The sequence below is a fragment of the Sphaerodactylus townsendi genome, linkage group LG16, assembly GCF_021028975.2.
Source record: "Sphaerodactylus townsendi isolate TG3544 linkage group LG16, MPM_Stown_v2.3, whole genome shotgun sequence".
NCBI lineage: Eukaryota > Metazoa > Chordata > Lepidosauria > Squamata > Sphaerodactylidae > Sphaerodactylus > Sphaerodactylus townsendi.
Genome location: NC_059440.1, coordinates 5,794,696 through 5,812,467, shown reverse-complemented (window position 1 = coordinate 5,812,467; position 17,772 = coordinate 5,794,696). Strand labels below are relative to the sequence as shown.

The following is a 17,772-nucleotide window of genomic DNA, read 5'->3' as shown; positions in this document are numbered from 1 at the left end:
TCAACACCCGCCAGCTGGGTGACCTTGGGCTAGTCACTGTTCTTCTGAGCTCTCTCGGCCCCGCCTACCTCACAGGGTGTTTGTTGTGAGAGGCAGTGGCGTAGCACCCAGGGGGTGGGCACAATGCCCTGGGCTCATGCAGGTATGTGTGGGTGTGGCAGGGGCGCAGGGCGAATGCCTGCCCTGGGCACAGTTCTCCCTTGCTCCGCCCCTGGTGAGGGGGAAGAGAAAGGAGATTGCCCGCCCCTTAGAGTCTCCTTACAGGAGAAAAAGGGAGGGGGATATAAATCCAAACTCCTCCTCCTCCTCCTCCTCCTCTTCTTCTTCTTCTTCTTCTTCTTCTTCTTCTTCTTCTTCTTCTTCATCTTCTTCTTCTTCTTCTTCTTCCGTGAGTCCGTGGGCAACAAAGGCAGCTCACCTGGTCCTTTGTTTTTATTTTTGAAATGGCTTTGCCTCCCACCCCAGCCCCTCCGGATCCATTTGGAGCTGCCAAAAACAATCCCTGTTGGGATCTGCTGTCCTCCGTGCCAGCTGGAGCCTGCTGCCAGCTGGAGCCGACTTCCCCCCGATTGCTTGATCGATGGCACCTCAAAGGGGACCAATTACTGTAACTATCGGCTTGGTGGCTGAAGCTTCTCTCTGTTTCAGCAGCACCTCATAAGTCAACAAGCTTCCCATCCTCTCCTGGCTCTGATTTGCCAGGGAGGAGATGTGAGTTGAGGAATGAGGAGAGGCAGCCGGCTGCAGGGTTGGCTCTGCAAAAGGAACAGGGCTGCGGGCAGCGCAGAGTTCCCGGATCAATTTGTCTGCTGGGGAATGTCTTGATTTGTGGGATTTAGAACCATTGCCCCCCTTTATTCCTTCCTTTTTTGTTATATAGGGGTCCTTAACATCATCTGGACCAACCGTCTCCCCCCCCTCCTCTGGGAGGGTTTTAGGTTTTAAGTAAGGGTTTCGTGGGGGGCCTGTACTAAGAAATAACTACTGTTTTAAATGGGATTTTATAGTGATGGAGCGTCGATATTAATTATAATTTTGATTCGCTCCTCTAGCTAATATATTATGATGTTTTATGTATGATGTTTTGTGTTGTACACCTTCCAGAGCCCCTTCGAGTTGGGGCGGTATATTAAGTTAAACAAACAAACAAACAAACAAACAACAACAACAACAATAAAATAAATAAATAAAAGGTGACTCCTGTTTTTCCAGAACTAGGACAACTGAGGATCTGCTATTCTGGTTATTACCGATGGGAAGGTGAGGGGTAATGATAGGATTTTCAGGATGGGTTGGGAATCGGGTTGCCAACTCCAGGCTGTAAATTCCTGGAAATGTGGGAGAAATGCCTCCAGAGGGCGGGGCTTGGGGAGGAAGGGGAAATCAGTGGAGCCATAGAACCCACACTCCAAAAGTAGCCATTTTGTTCAGGGGAGCTGCTCCCCACCTGAAGATCAGCTGCAATCCTGGGAGATCTCCAGGCCTCAGCTGGAGGTTGGCAACCCTTGGTGGGGGAAACGAAACTCTCGCCAAGGTTCAGCATCTCTCACAGCAACAGGACTTGGATGCACAGGCGATTCAATTGCAAAAGCAACAACTGTGACCCAAAGGTGTATGTTAGAGCACTGTGGGGGTTAATACTATGTCATCAAGAGTCTTGTGGTTTCTTAGAATGTATTGTGATGCACGTTTTGCTGGGCCAAATCCTGTTTCTTAAGATGTTTAAAATTTTATCAACCCCAGCAGGCTTAGAGGACCTTGTTACCGCGCTGCCTGGGTAACTTTTATTCTCCCAGATCCGCCAGCTCTCAGCAGCGCAGAGGAACAGAAACAGGACCCAACACAGCGAGTATAGTGAAAATTAAAATTAGTTTATTGAGATTCTGACCTACGCGTCAGCACCTCCACACCACACCACGGCAACTGCAACTCCCTAGCAGCTGTACAACAACTTAAATACCCTTTCTCCCGGCCGGGAGTCCGGGGGAATACAGGACAGCCTACAACCATTCATTTACAGATACATGGGAACCAATTAGAGTCCAGCGGGCTGTCCCTTCTTGAATTTCGCGGCCAAAGCAGGGCGAGGCGATGACGTAGGCACAGACGGGAAAAACACAAAAGAGTCCTTTGGGTGCTTGGGGCGAGGAAACGAAACCTAACGACGACGGCACCCGTATTTGCCTGCTGGTGGGATTAAGGCAGGTGGAGGCGCTTCTTCCGGGGTCTCTTTTGTCAACCATCAATTCATGGTTTTTGCAAATGAAAGGGACATACCCAGGTGGAGCAGTGGTGGATTCCTGCCTTGAGCGAAGGAGGTTCCATGCAAACACAAATACAAGATACAACAGTAATTTCTACATTCTATCTAATACAGCTTGTTCCTATCTAACTTTTAGGCCCCTTCCGCACACGCAAAATAATGTGTTTTCAAACCACTTTCACAACTGTTTGCAAGTGGATTTTGCTATTCCGCACAGCTTCAAAGAGCACTGAAAGCAGTTTGAAAGTGCATTATTCTGCATGTGCGGAATGAGCCTTAGAAAGCAATAAAACTTTTCTCCCCTCCTGGGAGGGTCTAATAGGAATTGCGGGCATTGTTTATTGTTTATTGTTTATTATTTGCTGCATTTTAAATCTAATTTAAATTATTTACAGTCTATATGTATCTGAAATTTTATGTTGTTAACCGCCCAGAGCCCTTCGGGGATTGGGCGGTATATAAGACTGATAAATAAAAAAATAAAAAACATAAGTTCACCTTTATGAACAACAAGATCAGAAATGGGATAATTCATTTCTGACTCCGCTATCAACCTGACCCGACACAACCTCTTTTTACTGTTGTGAAATAAAGGGATTTGCGCTTTTGGCATGCACACAACTAGCATGCTGACCAGGAACAGAGGTGTACTGATACAAACACAAAAAAAGCGAGGGTAACTTTTCTCCTCTCCTCCCAGCGTAGTGCCAGATCACACTTTTTGCTCCTGCCTTGAGAGGGTAACGGTGATTACTTCATTTTGAATGCTTCAGTGTAGCTCGATTTGCATCAAGGAGAATTTTACCTGTTCGTTTCCAAATGATGATGGTCCTTACTTGAAAATCCAGGGCTTCAAAGAAAATGACTGTTGGGGTCCTAATTTAGAAACCGATGCTGCACATCGCTCTTGAAATCTGGGGGATAAATTCCTCCCTTGCTTGTTTATGTGTAGCAGCTGGGGACAAAGCTGGACGGTGCAGCGGGAGGGCGCGTGGAATATAAGTTGTGTTCCAAGAAGCTGGAAGCAGATGGTTCTCTCCATGGTGACCAAAGAGAGGGCACGCAGCAAGCGGGAGAAGCTCTAGCGGCAGTAAGCTCCGAACCAACTGCTTTGGGTAGTCAGATGCTCAGGCTCACATTGGTTTGTGTGTGCCCATACACACACACACACACACACACACAGAGCTCAGAAGCCGTCCCAAAGTTTCACTGCAGCACTTGGGTCGTTAGAGTAATTATCTCTCTGCACAGAGATATAAAGACTTGTTTGCAGAGTTATTAAGTTCCCCCTCCCTAAGGAGAAATCCAACACTTTGAAAAGAGCGACCACAAAGGAGTTGAGCGGCCTCGCAGTGCGCAGACGGGATTTCCTATCGAACTGCAAACGTTTCAGGGGACGAGATTACTGGGGGACGATGGTCTGGATTGGCCGTGTAGCCCTGCGCCTGTCCTTCGGTGAAAACATCTCTGCGCACATCCGAGCTGGCTGAACTGTTTTGACGCTTGGCAGCCAATCTAAGAGTTGCCTCCCTCCCACTAAATCACAAGTGGAAGCCCCAGAGTCAACTGTTTTAATACAAAACCGATCAATCCAATAAACACTAAGCTGCAACTGGGAACGTGACATCTGAGGGAAGTCCTGGTGTTCTGTTCCAAGGGCACCGGAAATCACTGTCCCAGTTTGAGTCTTTGGAGGCTGCCTTGCTAAAATTTTCCTAGATCTGGTTGCCCTTCTCTGGCATTCCGACGCGTGAAGATGCTTTACACTGAATTAGACCATCAGTCAGTATTGTCGACTCCATAGGTGTCAAACTCGCGGCCCTTCAGATGTTTATGGACTACGGTTCCCATCATCCACTGCCAGCATGATGCTGGCAGGGGATGATGGGAACTGTAGTCCCTAACATCTGGAGGGTTGCGAGTTTGACACCTGTGGTCTACTCAGTCTGGCAGTGGATCTCCGTGGACTCAGGTCAAGATCTTTCATTTCCCTCACTTTTCAGGGGTGGCCAACATATGGTGCTCCAGATGTTCATGGACTACAATTCCCATCAGCCCCTGCCAGCATGGCAGCTGCCTCTGCTGGCTCTCAGGCCTGATAAGCCCCCAATTGGCCATGCTGGCAGGGGCTGATGGGAATTGTAGTCCATAAACATCTGGAGCATCATAGGTTGGCCGCCCCTGCTTAAGTGGAGCTGTCTGGGACTGAACTTGCATGTCAAGCAGATCCTCTGCTGTTGAGGCATTTCGGAGTGGAGAATGGATGCATCTTGTCTGTGACACATAGCCATTTTAGTGTCTGTGCATGGAAAAAGAGCCCCTTGGCCAGACATAGAGAGGCAGCTAATGATATTTCCCCTGCACGTCTTGACTTAAATGAATTGCCATCCTTTGGACTTTGAAGAAGAGGAGAGATCCTTACACAATGGATGAATGTGATATGCAAGACACAGAGCAAGACCTTGTATACTGTGGGAGATTTTTTGGGAGGGGCACAGACTCAGGCAGTGTTCCTTACAGGGGTGGCCAACCTATGGTGCTCCAGATGTTCATGGACTACAATTCCCATCAGCCCCTGCCAGCATGGCCGATTGGGGGCTTATCAGGCCTGAGAGCCAGCGGAGGCAGCTGCCATGCTGGCAGGGGCTGATGGGAATTGTAGTCCATGAATATCTGGCGCACCATAGGTTGGCCACCCCTGGATAGGAGTAAAGATTTCCCTTGCAAGCATGTCCCTGTTTTCATGCATGAAATGTTGGACGGAAGGGATGGCAGTTGCAAATTTACAGCTAAAGATCTGGTCTCCACCACGGCCCACTAAGGAACATTCAAATAGCTCTAAATCCCATCACAACTATTTGTGACGTTTGAGTGAGGCTAGAATCCTTCTGACTTGGTGGTTACTCTCGTCTAGTGCCTTAGCATCTGGTTTCAGTTTCCTAGATTGGGTGATGCTGGGCAGTGAACAAAAAGAGACTCATTGGACTTTTCCGTACAATTAATTTGAAACGTTCTGAGGCAGGAAATAAAATGTTTCCTCCATGGAGTCCCGCCATGTTTTTACTGCCAAATGTTTTATTTCCAGTCCCAAAAACATTTTAAATGAATCCCCTTTTAAAATTATTCTCGAGGGTGAAACGTTTTCAAGATGTTTTCACTTGCTGTGCATAGCTCTTTAAAACGTTTTATAAGCCTCTCCGCTGTTCCTGAACTTCCTCCTTGGTGCAATGTTGTTAGCTCACTCTCCGTTCCCCCTTGCCTCTTTATTACACCGATTTTTAATTTCTTTATTTTGGGGGATGCATCAAGCATAGGAGGCACAGAGAATCGCAGCCCGAGGTTGTGAAGCAATGAAGCATCGATTAGTCAAACAACACAAAAAAGGGCGGGAAATCATGTAATGGCGGCCTCGAATCGTTTCCAGGGATTGAGTGCAGACAAAAGGGGGAAGACTGAAAATGTTTTACAAACCTTTTAGGAAATTTGTGTAGAAAGGGTTGTTGCCAGCATAACTCAGAAGGCCGCACTGGCTAAAAGCATGGGGGAGGCCAACCAAAACAGCTTGAGTTGTGTTAATTTGCCATTTTATTACATTGTTTTGTATTTTTAGGTTTTGTTATTGTTGGTATGTAAATACTCTTAAATAAATACGAAGAATAGTATATGTTGTATTCTGTATTGTTATTATAGCTAATTATTATAGCTAATGAGATGTACAAAATAAAATATAGATTGTGTACATTAAATAAATATTAAAACATACTTATAAGTAATAAACATGAACACATGTCATACTAATAATAGTAAACACTAATAAATCATAAAATAACAAATATACGATTATAATAATAATAAGCCTTTATTTGGCATAACAATAATCATAACACAATAAAAAACCTGAGATAAAAGGTACACAAATACAAAGGTTTAAGATAGAATATAAATTATTGATTATTGCATCACCTCCAGTAAAATCGTGCTACCAATTCACAAGTTTCATTGTCAGGGTGTCCAGAAGGAAAGGAAGTCTACCTGATTCTCCCATTTCACTAGGTATCCTAGAAAGAATATTGGAATATTTTGATCTGATATTAGCAAATATACTATTATATTACAAAATAGAATTACAACAGTATTATTATATCATATCATATTTGAATATATGAACCGGAACAAATAATAAACACTAACACATGATATACTAATAATCATTAACGGTAATCAATACCAACAAGGATCGCAATACTATATAACAAAACAGAATAACTGCAGTAACAATTACCAAGGCTAAAAACACATATTTAATGAGCCCTTCGGGGGAGGGCGGTTTATAAACCCAATAATAATAATAATAATAATAATAATAATAATAATAATAATAATAATAATAATAATAATAATAATAATAATAAATAAATAAATAAATAAATAAATAAATAATTTTAATAGCTTGTTTTAATGCCTTGCTTTTTGTGTATTGTTAACTGATTATTTTACTTGTAAGCCACTTTGAGCAGGACTCTGATAAGATGGCACAGAAACCTCTTAGATAATTAATAAATAGCAAAACAACATTGATACTCATAAATATTGATAACATACCAATATAGGAACTATCACAAGTAAGAGTTCTGTTTGCCCATGACAGCCAATGCGATGAAATGGTTAGAGTTTCAGAATAGGATCTGGAAGATCCCGGTTCAAACCCCCATTGCGTCACTTTTAAGTGGTGGAAACAGCAACAGAGACCGTGCCCTTAGTGGGATTTTGGATTTTTCTGCAAACCTAGGGCTTTTCTCTAGCTTATGGAAGACCACCAATGTATCCTGGAGCTGACCGGACGTCCAGCTTTTAGGCGGGACCGTCCATATAGCTTGTCAGCGTGTTCTTCAAATGGTCACGATTTTTTTGGGAGGCTGCCGCTGCCTTCTGGAAACAAGGCAGTCGCGGCAGCCCTCGCAGCCCGGCCACAGGAGCACATCTTGCAGCGGTTGCAGGGTATGGCCTTCTGGGGCTTGCCGTTTCTAACCCTGTGACAGGGTAAGCGGCAAGCCCAATTATGCGCTCCTGACTTGCGTCATCACTCTGGGGCTTGCCGTTACCCATCTGTGACAGTGACAAGCGGCTAAGCCAAGGTATCTTAGCAGCGATCCCGTGCCCGCCTCCCCCATCCCGGATCACAAAGGTGACCATCCGGTCACCTTAGTCTTGTCTGTTCATGTCTTCAGTCTTGGGATTTAAGTATCCACAAATTTGGTCGTGTTGAGAAATAGCTAAAGCTATTGAGAATAGCTACTGACAGTAGATACCAACAACTCTATTTAAGGCATTTTGGTTAATGACAGGTAACCATAAATAGTATTCGTTATTAATTAATTAATTAATTAATAATTAATTACTAATTACAAAATAACACACTGCAACCATACCAGTTTTTATTATACTTTGTAACTCGCTTGCTGATCGAATAGTTCTTAGCATTTTTGTAATCCTCCTTAAACACCAGTGAGAAAGGCAGACTATAAAGTGGAGCAATTAATACTAGTGGCACATACTAATAACGTTCCTCTGAAGAATAGCTGTATTGATACTACCCACTAACAAGTCTATTTAAAACATTTTGTATAATGACAGATAGTCATAGATAGCATTATTATTTAATAAATTAGTAATAACCAGAGGTGGGATCCAGCAGGTTCTCACAGGTTCCCGAGAGTAGGTTACTAATTATTTGTGTGTGCCGAGAGGGGGTTACTAATTGGTGATTTTGCCACATGATTTTTGCCTTAGTTACGCCCCTCCTCTCAGCAGTGTGTATGAGAACTTGAAGCAATCTAACTTAGGAGGGTGCACAGTGCATTAGCAGTCTACGCCTCGTGCATTCATTTCTTACCAGGACGGTATGGCTGACAGGTATGCCACAGCCCGCCCAGAATGCCCGTACGCCCTGTCGTGCCCGTAGCCATTGGCGCTACGTTACAGTTTGAATCCCACCACCATGGGAACCTGTTACTAAAATTTTTGGATCCCACCACTGCTAATAACAGAATAACACACCATGACCGTGTTAGTTTTTTTATTATACTTTGCAATTTGCTTGCTGACTGAATAGTTCCTCGCATATTTGTGATTCTCCTTGAGCACCAGTGACAAAGGCAACCTACCAAAGAAGCAACCAAATAAATAAATGAGGCAAATATTAATAACGTTCCTCCAATCAAGCTTGCTCTGAAGAATAGCTGTGTTGATACTACCCAGTATTTAAGACATTTCGTATAACGACAGATAACCATACCGGTAGATAGTATGGTTCTCTTCTGAAGATCCTCTGAAGATGCCAGCCACAGATGCAGGCGAAACATCAGGAGAGAATGCTGCTAGAACACGGCCAGAAGCCCGGAAACCACACAGCACCCCATAGATAGCATTATTTAATAAACAAATTACTAACAAAATAACACATCATGATCATATTAATTTTTTATTATACTCTGTGATTTGCTTGCAGATTGAATAGTTCTTAGCAAAGTGGTGGCGAACCTTTGGCACTCCAGATGTTCATGGACTACAATTCCCATCAGCCCCTGCCAGCATGACCAATTGGCCATGCTGGCAGGGGCTGATGAAGTAACAATCCATAATCTGGAGATAAGAGCATATTTGTAATCTTCCTTGAGCACCAGTGGGAAAGGCAGACCACAAATGAAGCAAATAAATAAACAAGGCAAATACTAATATTGTTCCTCCACTCAAGCTTCCTCTGAAGAACAGCTGTATTGACATTACCCAATATATATTATTGAAGACATTTTGTATAATGACAGATAATCATGGATAGTATTAAAATAATACAGCATGGTCATACTATTTTTTAAAATCATACTTTGTAATTTGTTTGCAGATTGAATAGTTCTTAGCATATCTGTAATCCTCCTTGAGCACCAGTGGGAAAGGCAGACCACAAATGAAGCAAACAAATAAGTAAACTATTTCGAGTATTCTTTGTAGTGCTTTTATAATTATATACATATGTGGTGTGCCTCCGCATACCATCCATTCGTAACATCTATCCAGCAAATGGCCGGTCCCCTCCAGGAATTGGTGGGGTTGGAATCTATAATTGGGTTATGATGTTGCTACTGGATTTTAATGTATTAGTTCTGATTTGAATTATGTTGTATATTGGTTTTGCTTTGTATTGTTTGTTTGGTTTTATTGTACACCACCCAGAACCCTTTGGGGGCGGGCGGTATATATATATATATATATAATTGTAGATTTCACAGCTGCCAGATCTTTAGCTGGTTGTTGGCCTTCATTACAATTCGAGCCTCACCCAGAGGTCTAGGAAGTTGTAATGTATCGGCGTAGTATTCGTGCGGATCCCAGCAGGGCTGCCTTCTGAATTTGACAGATGTTAATTTTGTCAATTCGAAGATGTTTTAAGTGGTCAAATTATTATTATTATTATTATTATTATTATTATTATTATTATTATTATTATTATTATTATTATTATTATTATTATATTGATACAAAAACAGTTATACACAGCAAACAAGATCAATATGCTGGATTTTGTATGACATCACACATTGGACACTTCCCAAGCATCTAGGACTGTGTGATGTATTGATGAATAATGCGTGCAGAGCCGAATAGGGGGGGCCTTTTGCAGCTGAGATATGGTGATTTTGTCAGCGCCGATTGTTTTTAAGTGCCGTCCAAGGTCTTTAGGCACTGCACCCAGTGTGCCGATCACCACTGGGACCACCTTTACTGGCGTGTGCCAGAGTCTTTGTAGTTCAATCCTTAAATCCTTGTATCGTGTAAGTTTTTCCAGTTGCTTCTCATCAATTCTGCTATCACTGACATGGAAAATTTCTGCCGCTTTTGTAGTTGTTTTGCTTCCAGTTGCCCTGCAGGCCCATGCCCTGGTTGCTCAGCAATGGGTCCTGGTTCCTGTAGCCCACTTGTCGACGGATGCCCAGGTTCACTGGCACCTGCAGCCGGTCATTATCCTGAAACGACAGCGAGGCCAGTATAGACTTCTTTTGAGTTTGTTTCACCATATTTTAATGGATTGGGTGCACTTAGTCCTGCTCCTCAATTGAGACCACTTTATTATTATTATTATTATTATTATTATTATTATTATTATTATTATTATTATTATTATTATTATTATTATTATATAAAAGGAGTCCAATCATCATCATCATGACATCCCTCCACTCCCTCTCCCCCTGCCAACCCTCCACCGGGCCACTAGATGTCGCCCCCTCAACGAGCGACTTCCACCTGGTGGCGCTCCCCCACCCGGCCCCTTCCCGTCATTTACTCTCTGGCGCCTCCAGCGGCCGCGGCTGTTCCGGGCGCTCCTTCCCCCCCCCCTCCTCCTCCTCCCTACCCAATCCCATCCCCTTCCTCCCTTCCTCCCCGCCCGCCAGTGGCTGAGCCACCCAGGGCACGTGACGAAGCCCGGCCCAATCAGCGCTCCGGAAAGGAGGAGAGGAGAGGGTCGCCCTCCCGACGTCGCTCTGCTGCGGCCGCCATTAGAGAAGCGAGAGGAGACGAGGAGAAAAAAAAGCTTGCCAAGGCGGAGCGGGCGGCGGGCAGCGCGATGGGGGAGACCCGCTGAGGAGGGGCGCGGGGACGGCGGGGGCCGCTCAGTATGCCGCGGCTGGGCAGCCGCCGACAGAAGCACCGCTGAGGGAGGCGACGAGGGAGAAGGGGGGCTTTTGCTGAGGGGCGCTCCTCCTCTGAGGCCTCCTCCGCCGTGGTGGTGGTCGACGACCCCCCCCCCCCATCACCTGTCGCCGCTCCTGAGGAACAGCCCCCCCCACACCGCCCCCCAGGAATAAAGGGGGCGACGACGGCGAGGAAGAGGAGGGCGACGAAGGAGAAGAAGAAGGAGCAGCAGCTTCAGTCTCTCCATCCCAAACTTGGGGACACTCCTGGGGAAGGAGGAAAGGGGGACCCGTCAGCACCTCGCAGGCCGGACGCTTCGCCCCAGGGGGGAGCAGAAGCCCCCCGTTTCTTTCCCTTTCCTCCGAAGGGGGAGGGGGAGAGGAGCAGACCTCGATTCCTGCCCGCGGATTCTTTGAAGACCACCCCCAGATCCCAGGAAAAAGGGGGCTTCCTGATCCCTGCTTGGAGAAGAGTCGTTTCCTCGGTTGCCAACTTCGTTCCTGGAGGAGCTGCCCCTGCAATCTTCCCTGTCAGAAGGCTGACACATACCTATATATATTTAAGTATCTATATACCCATAGGAAAGAGGGGAAGAGGAAACAAGGAGTCTACACCCCTCCCCATTCTTGCAAAGGATTGTTCTTCAGTTGGAATACCAGAAGTGCTTGGAAGAGTTGTGGGGTTTTTGTTGTTGTTGTGGGGTTGTTTTCCTAACAAGGCCTTTTTAGGTCCTGCCATTGAAAAGAAGGCGCCTAACAGAAGGGCTGGGGGGCTTTATTTTTAGTGCGGGTTGCCCTTGAAGTTTAGTCCTTCTTGTAAGAGAGGAGTGCCCCCATTTTATTTATTTTCAGCCACCTCTTTGAAGCAGAAAGAACATCCCTTAGAGGAGATTCTCCCCTCTTTCCCGGCGGAAGAGACTGGCCCATTTTTACCACTCACCTGGCTTCTTACAAACACCAGCTCAACTCCCAGGAAGGAAATACCACAGACTGATCTGGACTTCTTGCCAGGGTTGGCGATTTTAAGGGAAGATTCTGGAAGAAAACTTGGTAGTCAGCTGTTCAAAGGAACTTTTCCCACCCCCACCCAGGCAGGAACAAGAAGAAATTTGGGGAGGGGGCTGACCACTTGAGGATACATTTCCTTCTCTTCTGCTGGCTTGTGCATTCCAGCGAGTGGGTTTTTTTTTTTCCATGGCTTAACATTTTAATTTATTTTGGAGGGCGAAAAAACAAACCATCACCACCAAGCCACAGAAGGAAACCCCATAGACTTTTGGGGGAAAACAGGGGAAAGACTCCTGCAGTTCCCTTTTCTCCTGCAGCCTCCTGGACTACTTGTTCCTGAAACTGGGGGAGATCTAGATGTGAGAAGAGTCCCCTGGATTTATTTCCCTCCTGTCCTTCAAGCACTGGATTATTTGGTTCCCCCCTTCTTTGGTTGCTACGAGGGTTACAAACCTCTCTTTGTAATCCCTCTGGATTCAGCAGCCAAATTTTGCCCTGTCTTTCCCCCCTTCCCCTCTCTCTCTGTGGATCGGATCCCTTTCTTTGGCTGTGAAACTGATCTCTCTGTAGCAAGATTTTCTTTCGCCAAATCCTCTTCCTTCCTCTCCCTGGATTATTTATTCCCTTCTCTTATTTGCGTGTGGTACGCCCTGAATATCTTTCCTCTTTTTGTGTGGCTGGTTCTCCCCCCCCACTCCTCGCCAAAGGGGGGAAAAATCCCTTTCCCTCTTGGTTGTGTCTCTCCTCCCAGCCTGTGGTGTGTGTGTCTCTCTCTCTGTCTGTCTCTTTTCTTTCTTGTCGGAGGCTGTGGGATAATGGCGTGTGGGTTGTGGCTGTGAGGATGAGTTCCTGCTTCGTGCCGAACGGGGCCAGCTTGGAAGATTGCCATTCCAATCTATTCTGTCTGGTGAGTGACTACTTGGTGTTTTTTTTTAAGTGGCGATAGGGACTGGAGATAAACCAGCAAGTGAGCGAGAAGGGGGGGGGGTGGAGGTGAAGGGAGAGAGATGGCTAGGGGAGGGAAGAGGAAAGGAGGGGGGGGGAGAGGAATTGAAGCAAAGCAGCCATTTTTAGCATTGCCTCTGCTGGAGGAGTCCTCTGGAGCAGGCCTAGCCAGGAATGGCCTGGCCTTCCAGCATGCCCTTCTCTTCTGCCAAAGCTCTTTGCTCCTCTTCTTTCCAGCCTTTCTTCTTCTTTTCTCCACAGTATCCTTTGGCCCCTCCCCATTTGGGGGCTTTTCTTGGTTCTCTCAACTTTTTTTGTTTTTCTCTCTTTATAAAGTGATTCTCACGTTTTCATTTTTTATCTCAGTTCTGGCTGGCCTCTGTAGCGCGAGCCGCCTTCTTCCTCGCGTTTTCCAGGCCGAGTTTGCATGACTTCTGTTTCTCCCACTCTCCTTCTCAAATCAGAGGCAAAAGGGCCCTCCCACTCTTTTGAAAAACTGCAGTGCCGTTAGTGATTTTGTTGAGAAAAGTGGAATGTGTGTGACCTCCCCCCAAATGCATAGTAGTGGGGTTTTTATCCATTGCTCTAAAATATGGTAAATCCTGGGTCATTTTAGGATCAAACTGAACTTCCAGGCCAGGAGTGGGTTTTGTTTTGCTGACCTCCTCCTAGTTTCTTTCCGTGCATAGTTAGATTGCCCGGCCAGCGGTGTTAAATCTGGAAGGGAAATCTATGCCAAAGCTGCTACACTTCTGCTTAGCAGGGAAGGAGTCCAAGCAGTCCGATATATCTGCAGGATCACAGGTTGCTGGTTGAGCTCGACTGCTGCTTGGATTACCAGGGCCTTCAAGGCATTCTCCCCCCAACACTCGGCTTTCCCTTCCAAGAGCACCAACTGTTGCCAGTTCTGCCACTTGACAGAAGTAGCAGAAGCTTCCTAGTTGGAATTAAATACTCCAGGAAGGACCTTTATTGTTTGCATATTTAGAAGAAGAGGGGAGGGAGCACTCTTTCTTTCAGCAGCTGGGGGGGAGGGGAGTGAAATTTGAACCTCTGGGCAACTTCTTGCGCCTTGACTCCCTCCTCTTGGGCAGTGGGTCATTCTGTTGAAACTGGATCTCTTTTAAAGGTGTTGTGTCTAGGAGAAAACTGGGTTGGGGAACAGATTAGATGTAATCCTTTTATTTATGGTAATAATTGCTACATGGGAGACGTATAGCACATTGTTTCGGAGGAAAGGATTTACTTGATTATTTCAGATAAGGAAACCTAACCGTAAGTAAATTGACAGCCTGTTTTGGGCTCCCAGGTAGATTCACGAGAAAGTTATAGTAGAGCTTGAAGCTGGTTAAAACTATGGTGTAGGATTTTTGCTTGATGCTTCTTTTCATTGGAAACTGGTGTATTAATATTTTTGTCACACTTTATGCCTTTTACACATTAGGTCCAGTTTTATTGCAGTTCCTTTCTCAGATTAAAAAAATCTCTAAGTTAGTAATTTCACTAAGGAGGTAACACATGAAGAATCTTTCCTTCTAGATTCTCCATAACAGGACATTTAACAGCTTTGAATTTCCTGCCAACGCTCTGCCTTGGTGGCAAAGACTCTCACTGGTTTAATAGATCAGAACAGTAGCTGTTGTTGCTTGGCTTTGTCAGACATTTGTTTGGGATAAGAAATTCAGAACTCTGTGTTTACACTTTAAAATTGGGGTTTTTTAAAAATTAGATGAGAATAAAAGTTTCTATGAAGTGATTAGAATCTCTGGATTCAGTAAATTCTGATACCCAGCTTGTTCAACTTTTGGTAGTCTGATGTCTGTTATATTTCCTCCTCAGGCCGATTTAACAGGGATTAAATGGAAACGATATGTATGGCAAGGTCCAACATCTGCCCCAATTCTCTTCCCGGTGACGGAAGAAGATCCCATTCTAAGCAGCTACAGTCGTTGCTTGAAGGCTGACATCTTGAGCGTGTGGCGGCGAGATCAGAGACCTGGGCGCAGAGAGTTGTGGATGTTCTGGTGGGGGGATGACCCTAGCTTCACGGACCTGATCCATCATGACCTAACAGGTAAGGCAGCCAAGGAAGTGTGGAGCATTTTGCATGGCTGTGTTGTTCTTCCTTTGTACCAATAATGTGGTTTACAGAAGAGGAAGAGGCTAAATTAAAAAGCCATAGTTCCACATACACTGAAAAAGTAAAAGCAGGAAAAAGTCTATTAGAATAACCAGTTTCGAAACAGGAGCTGGTTAAAAGATGTAGAAATATTGGCTATTGCATAAATGTATGGGACAAAGCTGCATTTAAAAATAGCACAAAGTAGAATATACCAAGCAGTGGAAAAAGAAGGCAGTTTCGGTTAGTGATATAGTTAGCTTCAAACAAGGGATTGGACAGATCTGCGGTGGCTGGTTTGGTGGTTTTAAACCACTGCCTTGAAATATCTCTGCTGCTAAGAACTGCTGTTTTGTGTCAGCAGCGTGCAGATCGCTGTACGAGAGCACGGTAATGCTATCCATGTCACAGTTGGTGTTCCTGTAAGTAGGAAGAGTGCGTGTTGTTGAAATGAGAGCCAGATTGGTGAGGCTGAGATAGTTGAAGTTTTGTGGCCCTGAGATTTGAGGAAGGCTTTAAAACGGTGAAGTCTACATTTTGTGGGACAGGAGCCGGCAAGCCTTGATCTCATCCACTTTAGGAGATCAGAAGAGTATTGGGTATCAAAATCTCTTCAAGACCTTTTTGGATGAGGGATGGATGAAGAAGTGAGTCCAGGTGCTGAGTATTTTACAGTGCCAACTGTGGACTAGTTCTCGCCTCTGTTGATAGAAGTCAACACACAGGAGAGGCACAGATTGGGTGTGACAAGAGGAACAGCAAGAGAAGATTCAGTGCTGCGGAACAGGTGAATCTATGGTTGTCTGAGAACCATTTGGGTGTGACATCTACAAGCACGATTTGCAACTGATTCAGTGTCAGCTGCACTGTGTAAAATGGCCTGTGCTAATTTTGGTAGGGTTATGGGCACAAAATCATTTCCAGGTCTTTGGCTATTTTTGCCCCTTTCGCCACAGAAAGGTACTTAAGCTTACCCTGGGAAGCCGTGAATTCTCTGAAACTAAAGAAAGATTATTGAATGTTTTCATTTAACTCTGTTGGCTTGTGGTTATTTTAATGTACTCCTAGTGTTCTGTTGATGTTATGCAGATGTTTCTAAACAGTTTAAATAATAGTTATTCAGGCGCTCTAAATAGTCTTCCTGTTGCACAATTGTTTCCTGTTTAGAACGGGTGCATCGTAGTTGCTGGGAGTGTGAGCCCGGAAGTCCCTGCTTCAGATTGTGGCTGAATGGCCTTGGTCAAGCCCTCCACTCAATTGGGGCATGTCCCCCTCTTCATCTGCAATATGAGACTGATAGTTCTGTCCCGCCTTGCAAGGTTTCTGGGCAGACGCTTGTGAAATACTTTGAAACCAGTAACACAACAGCTAAGCTGTTGGCTAATGATGTTAAGCTCAGTTGTTTCACTGAGTTGTTTAATTGGTAGTTGCTAATTATGGAAGATGTACCTCTTTGTTTTTTGGTCTCAGCTTTTTGGCGCAGTTCAGACTCCAGGGCCTGGTGCAGAGCAGGGCCTGCCCTGTGGGGTTTGGTGTCCCGAAAGGAACACTGCCTTCTGTCTTTATACGCTCCTTAGGTTGCGCTTTGATTCGGGGAGGCCTTTTGAAAGATAACTGCCGAGTGGCAGATTTGAACGTGATTCTAAACTGGGGCCACATTGCTACTTTTTCTCGCTGTCTGAAACGTTTGGGATGGGGGGGATGGGGTGAATAAGTGCGATAAATGGGTGTGAAGTCCATTGATTTCAATGGCGCTGATAAGCATGTGCTTAAACATTCTTGGCTTGAAGCCCAGTGGGACTTGAAAACGCTTCATGTTAGCTGAATCCCTTTGAGAGTGGCGCATTCTGAAGGTGACCTTGCGTTTGCTTATTCCAGCCAAAAATAACAGAATCTTGTACCTGAAAGGCAAATAACCATGTCGTGGCATAAACCTTTACAAGCCAGTAATCTCTCTTCAGAGGCTTGAAATGTTTCCCTTTAGTTGCCAGAAATGGGTGTATGCAAGGGGGAGGGCTGTTTTGCCACAAAGAGAGGGGCCAGAAGGCCTCGGGGTCCAGGAGACAGGATTATTACGTTGAACCAATGAAAGCAAATGCCAATTAAAAGAGAACAAGATCTGATCAACAGTGGGAATGGACCACTCTCAACTGGTGATAAACTTGCAGAGCATGATGAAGAGCACGGCAGTTCCTTTCGATATCCCTTCCCAATCGGTGTTGAGACGGGCAACCCCATCCTCAAGTAGGGTGCTTGGCTGTGGTTGGGTCTGACCACCCCCTCCAAAGAGGCCTCCTGGCTGCATGGGGAGGATGAAAAGCCTCCCTGCCTCTCAGAAGCCCCAGTGGGCTGCTCCACACTTAGGCCAGCCAAAAGGTGGACTTGAGCGTGACCTACAGCCTGCCGGTGCAATGGAGCAAAAGGCTTGGAGGGCTCCACCCCTGCTACATCGGTGGAGGCGCATGGGCACTGCTACAGCGTCCCAGTGCCGGGGTGGGTGGGTGGCGACAGTGCACGCTGGCGGTTTCACTACTCAGCCGGGGTAAGTGGCACAGGAAGGGTGAATCCACTGGTGGGATCAACACACTGTTCCCTCAGCGAATTCCGCCCCCCCTTCGGGTAGGGCTGTAAACCTGATAATGCCACATCTGCATATGAATTTTGACTCATCAGCTTTGCACCGGAAGTTGGAGCAACTCTCATCTAAATTTTAAAACAGGATGCAGGTTGTAACATTTTGGTATGAA

General features: G+C 45.5%; 1 protein-coding gene across 1 annotated transcript in view; it reads left to right on the top strand.

Moving 5' to 3' along the window:
- Nucleotides 1–12,670: 12,670 nt before the first annotated feature.
- The window catches only part of MED13 (mediator complex subunit 13), a 138,975-nt gene continuing 133,873 nt past the window's right edge, over nt 12,671–17,772 (top strand). The window contains exons 1-2 of the mRNA XM_048518588.1: nt 12,671–12,868; nt 14,746–14,980. Of these exons, the coding sequence (XP_048374545.1) occupies nt 12,803–12,868; nt 14,746–14,980 (301 nt within the window). The 5' untranslated portion in view covers nt 12,671–12,802. The remainder of the gene's footprint in view (nt 12,869–14,745; nt 14,981–17,772) is intronic.